Source organism: Chiloscyllium plagiosum, chromosome 3 (assembly GCF_004010195.1).
Source record: "Chiloscyllium plagiosum isolate BGI_BamShark_2017 chromosome 3, ASM401019v2, whole genome shotgun sequence".
NCBI lineage: Eukaryota > Metazoa > Chordata > Chondrichthyes > Orectolobiformes > Hemiscylliidae > Chiloscyllium > Chiloscyllium plagiosum.
This window is the reverse complement of record NC_057712.1, coordinates 135,362,282-135,370,002: the sequence shown is the minus strand read 5'-3', so window position 1 is coordinate 135,370,002 and position 7,721 is coordinate 135,362,282. Positions and strand designations below refer to the sequence as shown.

The 7,721-nt window shown below is 42.7% G+C and overlaps 1 protein-coding gene across 1 annotated transcript in view; it reads left to right on the top strand.

Moving 5' to 3' along the window:
* Positions 1-3,600: 3,600 nt before the first annotated feature.
* lbr (lamin B receptor) overlaps positions 3,601-7,721 on the top strand; it is a 100,033-nt gene continuing 95,912 nt past the window's right edge. The window contains exon 1 of the mRNA XM_043687384.1: positions 3,601-3,825. Within this exon, the coding sequence (XP_043543319.1) occupies positions 3,616-3,825 (210 nt within the window). The 5' untranslated portion in view covers positions 3,601-3,615. The remainder of the gene's footprint in view (positions 3,826-7,721) is intronic.

The window sequence follows — 7,721 nt, the reverse complement described above, 5'->3', positions numbered from 1 at the left end:
AATGCATGCATGCTGGCTCATAGCTCATTAGCAATGGCACTGAGGAAAGTTGGGACTGTAGCATCAAGACAGTCTGCACATGAATCGTGCTGGGGCCAGTGTTCTAGTGGACCACAAAGTTAGGGAGGTAGAGAAGACTAGTAATTTATCGTTAGAGAAGAATAGTAATTTATCGTTACTTGTAACTTTTACAAAGAAAGTGAAAAGTGTTTAAGTCACCATACCATGGTGCCTGTATTAATAATACAAGGCATAGTTAGGAAAAAAAATTAAGACAAAGTCCACCTTAGTTAAAACACAGCTGCTGGGTTCGGGAAAATACAGTACCACTGCAAGACTGCCATGCCAGGCTGCTGGAGTATTGGGATGGAAGCCGCCACCGTAATAGGCCATCGTGTCAGGCCTTTGCAATCCTAAACTGCAAGGCTCTGCTGGAGCTTCCCCAACAACTAATCTTGTCGGCAGTTGCCAATCCAGGAAAGAAGATGTCGCAAAACTGTCCAAAGAAATCCCAGGCTGCCAGATTGACACCACTTCATCACTAAAGCCGCCATTGACCCCTCCAATGGAAGTCAAAAAGTGTGACACTAGAAAAGCACAGCCGGTCAGGCAGCATCTGAGGAGCAGGAGAGTTGACGTTTCGAGCATAAGCTCTTTATCAGGAATGTGGGGGGGCCCCAAGGGGGCTGAGAGATAAATGGGCATGGGGTGGAACTGGGGGAAGGTAGCTGGGAATGCAATAGGTAGATGAAGATGGGGGGGTGATGGTGATAGGTCGGAGAGGAGGGTGGAGCAGATAGATGGAAGGAAGATGGGCAGTAGGACAGTTCAAGAGGGCGGTGCTGAGTTGGAAGGTTGGATTTTGGATAAGGTGGGAGGAAGGGGAGATGAGGAAACTGGTGAAATTGACACTGATCCCATATGGTTGGACTGTCCCAAGGAGAAAGATGAGATGTTCTTCCTCCAAGCGTCAGGTGGCACAATTTGGCAGTGGAGGAGGCCCAGGACTTGCATGACCTTGTCAGAGTGGAAGGGGGAGTTGAAGTGTTCAGCCATAGGGTGGTGGAGTTGATTGGTGATTAAATGTGGAAGGATGTGGGTTATCAAACAGTAGAGATAGTAATGTGGGAAATGAAAGTTAGAGAATGATAAAAAAAACAGAATATAACAACAACCAAGAGTAGATATTTCAAAGATAACAAAGTGGCAGAAGTAAAGGCTCTGCTTCTGAATGCAGCTAGCATTCAGAACAAATAAATTGATAGCGTACACTAAGTAAATACAGGAAAGCTAATGGAATGTTGAGATAGAAGTGCTTAGTCTAGATTTAGAATCCCTAGTGTGGAAGCAAGCCATTCAGCTCAACAAGTCCACACTGACCCTCCAAAGAGTATCCCACCCAGACCCATTTCACATTTTCCCCTGACTAATGCACCTAACCTACACATCCCTGGATACAATGGGCAATTTAGCTTGGCCAATTCACCTAACCTACACATCTTTCAATTGTGGGAGAAGACCAGAGTTCCCAGAGAAAACCCACATAGACAAGGGGAGAATATGCAAACTGCACACAGACTCCACCCCAAGGCTGGAATTGAACCCACACCCCTGGTGCTGTGAGGCAGAAGTGCTAACCACTGAGCCACAGCATTGGCTCTTATTTCAAGATTGGAATAGAAGACTAGGGAAAACTTACTGCAACTGTACAAGGTGCTAATAAGGCCATATCTGGGGTACTGTGAGCAGTTTGGGCCCCTTATTTAAGGAAAACTATCATTTAATCAAAGAACCTTCACTTGTAAGAACCTTGGTGTAGAGGGGTTGTTTTATGAGAAAAGGCTAAACACATTTGGACTTTACTCATCAGTGTTTAGAAGGACGAGAGGTGATCTCATTGAGACAGATAGGTTCTTTAAAGGCTTGAAAGGGGAAATGCTGACAGGATGTTTCCCCTCATGGGAAAGTCCAGGACTAGAGGGCATAGTTTCAGAATAAATGGGTAAAAACAATGACTCCAGATGCTGGAAACCAGATTCTGGATTAGTGGTGCTGGAAAAGCACAGCAGTTCAGGCAGCATCCGAGGAGCAGTAAAATCGACGTTTCGGGCAAAAGCCCTTCATCAGTAATACAGGCAGAGTGCCTGAAGGGTGGAGAGATAAATGAGAGGAGGGTGGGGGTGGAGAGAAAGCACCACTAATCCAGAATAAATGGGTGCCAATTAAAGACTGAGATGAAGAGGAATTTCTTCTCTCAGTGTGGTGAGTCTTTGGAACTCCTTGCCACAGAGAGCTGTGGGGTGGGATCCTTGCAGAAAGAACATTTCTGATATTGGGGAAGTCCAGAACTAGGAGTCACAGTCTAGGAATAAGGAGTAAGCCATTCAGGACTGACAATTGCTTAACTCAGAGTTGTGAACCTGTGGAATTCTCTCCCACAGGAAGTTGTTGAGGCCAGTTCATTAGATATATTCAAGAGGGAGCTAGACATGGCCCTTGTGCATAAAGGGACCAAGTAGCATGGAGAGAAAGTGGGAATGGAATACTGAGATTGCATGATCATATTGAATGGTGTGCATATTCAAAGGGCCAAATGGACTACTCCTGTAACTATTTTCTATGTTTAATGTATATTTAAGACTGAGATAGATAGATCCTTCAGTGGAGGATTCAGAGGAGATGGGGAAAATGCAGGAATGTTAGATCAGGCATGATCTTCTTGAATGCCAGAGTAGGCCTGAGGGACCAAACAGCCTATTCTTGTTCCTACTTTTTATAGTCTTAAAGTCTTGACCTATCTGCTATATTTACCACTCACCAATTTTCATTTCATCTGCAAACTTAAGGATCATAGTTACACAGCACATAAACGTTCAGTCCAACGAATCAATGCTGTCCATAATCGATCAGCCTTTTCCACTTATAGGAAATTGAAATAAATACAAATAAAGATCACCCAGTCTGATGTATTTGGTGCCTGAAGAGTCCAAAGATTCATTGTAGTAACAGTCAAGGTGGCATCGTGTGCTTTCGTGGGAGGTGCTGCTATGGCAAGGGGAAATATAAACAATCAGGATGAGCTTTGGAAAGATGGCAGAGAAAGATGCAACTGGTGTTGACATCATGTTAGAAATTGTTATATAATGTAAAGTCCTGACACGAGAGATGGTAGAACTCTTATCGCTTAATTTCAACCAACCCTATCTTTCACTTCCTTAAAAGCTTGTAATGTTTCTTTTGAATTTTTTTTCCACTGCTGACGAATGTGGCCATTGACCTGAATGTCAACTCCACTTTTGTTTAGTGTCTCTACATGTGACCTGCTACCGACAACCCAGCATTTTCCGTTTTTATTTCGGATTTCCAGCATCCAGCAGTGGCTTTGCTTCCGTCGGGATTGCAGAACATGGGAATGATATGCGTTTAATGGCTGTCACAACTTTCTTTCCACACAGGGGAGTTTTATCTGAACTTTTTTTTCTCTGTCCCAACGTGTGAGATGGGGGTGGCAACACAATTTTCGATTGACAGGTGTCAGTCCGGTCCTAAATCTCCATCACCTTCCACAGTCGCTTCTTTTTCTTAGCTCCGCCATCTTGTGACGACCGTTATGGAATGCGTCGCTCGTGCGGCCGGGTTCGGCCAATCGGCGAGCGGCGCGGCCTTTCAAACCCTTCGCTCTGGACCAATGAGCGGTCTTGGCGCTTTAGCGGTTCTTGCGAGCTGTGGCGGCGGAAAACAAGAACTTTCGTATTTCAAAAAGAAACCGCCTTTTTAGAGTGCACGAGAAGAGTTTATTTTGAAGACTTAAACGTTTCAACTAAGGTATTTTTTTCTCCGTTATTGCTGGGTAGGGGTATGGAATTAAGAGTTATTGTTTATTTTCGTAAACTTGTTTTATTTGACGTTTTGAGAGGGCGGGGAACGTGTTTCCTCCTGTCAAGTTTCTTCTGAAATGGTGGGTGGAAACAAATAAACTAAAGCGCAAATAAAATGCCGAAATGTTCTGGTTTTGCACGCAAACATATTTGAGACGTTTTAATCTCTCCAGCCCCCTCATTTGTGGTAATTTGATAGATTTTGATGGTTTTAGTTAATTGTTTTCTTATGAAAGCTGCGAGACTACAGAAACTTTTTAAAAAATGGAATTTTCCCTCCAGCTTGAGAGACAGAAATTGATACTCGCGTCATTTATATGGTGTTCTCGTGGAGTTCTAGTTAAAACTTTCGAACTTTTACGGATTATTAAAAAGTAAATGTTGAAAGCAAATGGTCTCAAAATAACTTCCCCCTCTCCTCCCCGAACAGATCTTGTTTAATTTTTTACATAAGTATAATTCACCTTCTACTTATTTTCTTTGGCTATTAGATAACAAGTTTATGGAGAGGTACTTCCTGTGCCTCATTGAACTGTCAGTCTTTTTAAAAAATATCGTCTCTATCTTATCAGCTCCCCACATTAAACCAGACATTTCTCAAAATATTATAATTAAGAAACAGTTCAATGCTTCGTTGCGCCTGCATGCTTTTATTCTTTGGAATTTGGGTGCTGCTGGCTAGCCCAGAACTTATGCTTATTCTTAATTGCCCTTGAACTGAATGGTTTGGTAGGCTAATTCAGACGGTAATTACCATCGCAATAAATTGCTAATGGTCTATAAATACAGTCCTGACTGGCTAAGGCGAGGAAATTTCATTCCTTGTAGGGTGGGGAACGTGTTTCCTCCTGTCAAGTTTCTTATGAAATGGTGGGTGGAAACAAAAAACTAGTGTGTTAATAAAATGCTGAAATATTCTGGTTTTGCATGCAAATATATTTGAGATGTTTTGATCTCCCCTGACCCCCTCATTTGCGCTAGCTTTACAGATTTTGATTGTTGGTGATTTTTGATGGTTTCAGCACTGACAGCAGTAGTAGGGAAACTGCTGGAGAAGATACTGAGGGATAGGATCTATTTACATTTGGAAGCAAAATGGGCCAACCAGTGATAGTCGGCACAGTTTTGTGCAGGGAAGGTCATGTCTCACCAACTTAATAGAATTCTTTGAGGAAGTGACAGTTGATTGATGAGGGAAGGGCTGTATATGTCATAAACGTGGACTTCAGTAAAGTATTTGATAAGATTCCCCATGGTAGGCTGATGAGGAAAGTGAGGATGCATGGGGTCCAGAGTGTTCTAGCTAGATGGACAGGGAACTGGTTGGGCAATAGGAGACAGAGTAGTTGTGGAAGGGAGTTTCTCAAAATGGACAACTTTGACCAGTGGTGTTCCAACTGCGATCTGTGTTAGGACCATTGTTGTTTTGTGAAATAAATAAATGATCTGGAGATAGGTATAGGTGGTCTGATTAGCAAGTTTGCAGATGACACTAAGAATGATGGGTTGGCAGATAGTGAAGGGGACTGTCAAGAGAATGCAGCAGAATATAGATAGATTGGAGAGTTGGGTGGAGAAATGGCAGATGGAGTTCAATCTGGGCAAATGCGAGTTGATGCATTTTGGAAGACCCAATTCAAGAGCGAACTATACAGTAAATGGAAAACCCCTAGGGAAAATTGGTGTAATTGGGTGTTCAGGTTCATTGCTCCCTGAAGGTGGCAATGCAGGTCGATAGAGTGGACAAGAAGGTATATGGCATGCTTTCCTTCCTCAGACTGGGTATTGAGTACTAGAGTTGGCAGATCATGTTACAGTTGTATAGGACTTTTGTTTGGCCACACTTGGAATACTGTATACAGTTCTGGTTGCCACGTTACCAAAAGGATGCATTGAAAAGGGTGCCGAGGAGGTTCACAAGGAGGTTGCTTGCTATGGAGGGCGCTAGCTACGAAGGGAGGTTGAGTAGATTAGGATTATTTTCATTCGAAAGACAGAGGTTGAGGGGGGGACCTGATTGAGGCCTACAAAATCAAGAGAAGTATAGACAGGGTGGATAGCAAGAAGCCTTTTCCCAGAGTTGGGGGCTCAATTACTAGGGGTGATGAGTTTGAGTTCAAGGTGAGAGGGGAAAAGTTTAAGGGAGATACACGAGTAAAATTCTTTATACAGAGGGTGGTGGGTGCCTCATACAGATCCTTGGAAAATAGGTGACAGGTTTAAATAGAGGATCTGGATTCGCGCATGCTTTGAGGCACAATATTAGCTACCTTCTAGTCCTTGGTACCTCAGCTACAGGTGATGCAAATAATTCTGCTAGGGTTTCTGCAGTTTCTTCCCTGGCTTCCGACAATATCTTGGGAGACAGTTGATCTGGTCTGGGAGATTTATCCACCTTTTTTAAAAATCTCCAACACCACCTGTAACATGGACAGTATGCAAGACATCAATATTTATTTCCCTCAGTTCCCTGGCCTCCATGAATTTCCACAAAGTAAAAGCTGACGTGAATTATTTGTCTAATATCTTTTCCGTCTCCTGTGGGTCCACACACAGACCAGAAGTTGTTTTATGATTACTCACCATTGTTGGACCTAGCATTGTAATACCAATTTTGTGAATTAAATTTAAATACCAGCAGTTGGGATTTAAATTCGTGTCAGCATCGGCAACTGGGTTACTAATATAGTGACATTTTACTAGAATTTGATCTTGTAAGGGGTTAATTTACAATCTTGGTTTAAAATAATTTTTTTTGTATTGATGAGGAAGGTGTGCTGGGGAGATAATGGTTTCAAAATCAGCTGCAATATAGTTGGTACTTTCATTCTAAGACTTGTACACCGCTTTCCTATTCTAGTTTGTGGCAAGTGTTTGCACTATTATGTTTCAGTTTTGTGGGGAAATTTGTGGGTAGTAATTTGGATAGCCAGATTTGTTTTCCTGTGCAACTTTGTCATTTGTACTACCTTTGTGTGCAGGTTGTGGTGCTTACATTTGCTAACCTCAGAAGTTGTGTTCAAGTTTAATCTTTGGTGTATAATTTGTCCTTGTTTCTCAGTCTTTCCTAACAGTCCAGGATTATTTCATTGTTCTGTCCTGCTGTGTTAGTTAAGTGAGGGAAGAAATGTGACTGGGTTAATCTTTATTTGGAATTGGATATTTATTCTGTTCTTTACAGTGGCATCCAAGTGCTATTATCATCAGCCCTTGACAGGGTAATGCTGTGGCTTAAACCCCAGTAAAAGTTTCAGCTTGACACGTTTTGCGTCTGTTTTGAAGGCAGTTATTATAGAAACTCTATTGTAACTGTCACCATTTATAAAACATAATGTCGTAACAACACTCAAAGCACTTGAAAGGAGTGATGTCAAAGAACATTTGCCTTTTTTTTTCCCCCTTTGCCCTCCCATATTTCTATTTCCATTCCTGTTCCAAGCCTTCAAAAGTCTTTCTACTATCTTGCCACTTTGCAGGCTTAACTATTGGATAATTCTATCACTTAGAATCCCTACAGTGTGGAAGCAGGCTATTCAGTCTATGCCAACCCTTTGAGAAGCATCCCATGTAGACCTAGAGAAAGTGAGGACTGCAGATGCTGGAGATCAGACCTTAAAAATGTGTCGCTGGAAAAGCGCAACAGGTCAGGCAGCATCCAAGGAGCAGGAGAATCGACGTTTCGGGCATAAGCCCTTCTTCAGAATGAGGAAGGTGTGCCAAGCAGGTTAAGATAAAGGGTAGGGAGGAGGGACTTGGGGGAGTGGCATTGGGAATGCAATAGGTGGAAGGAGGTTAAGGTGAGGGTGATAGGCCGGAGAGGGGGTGGGGGCGCAGAGGTCGGGA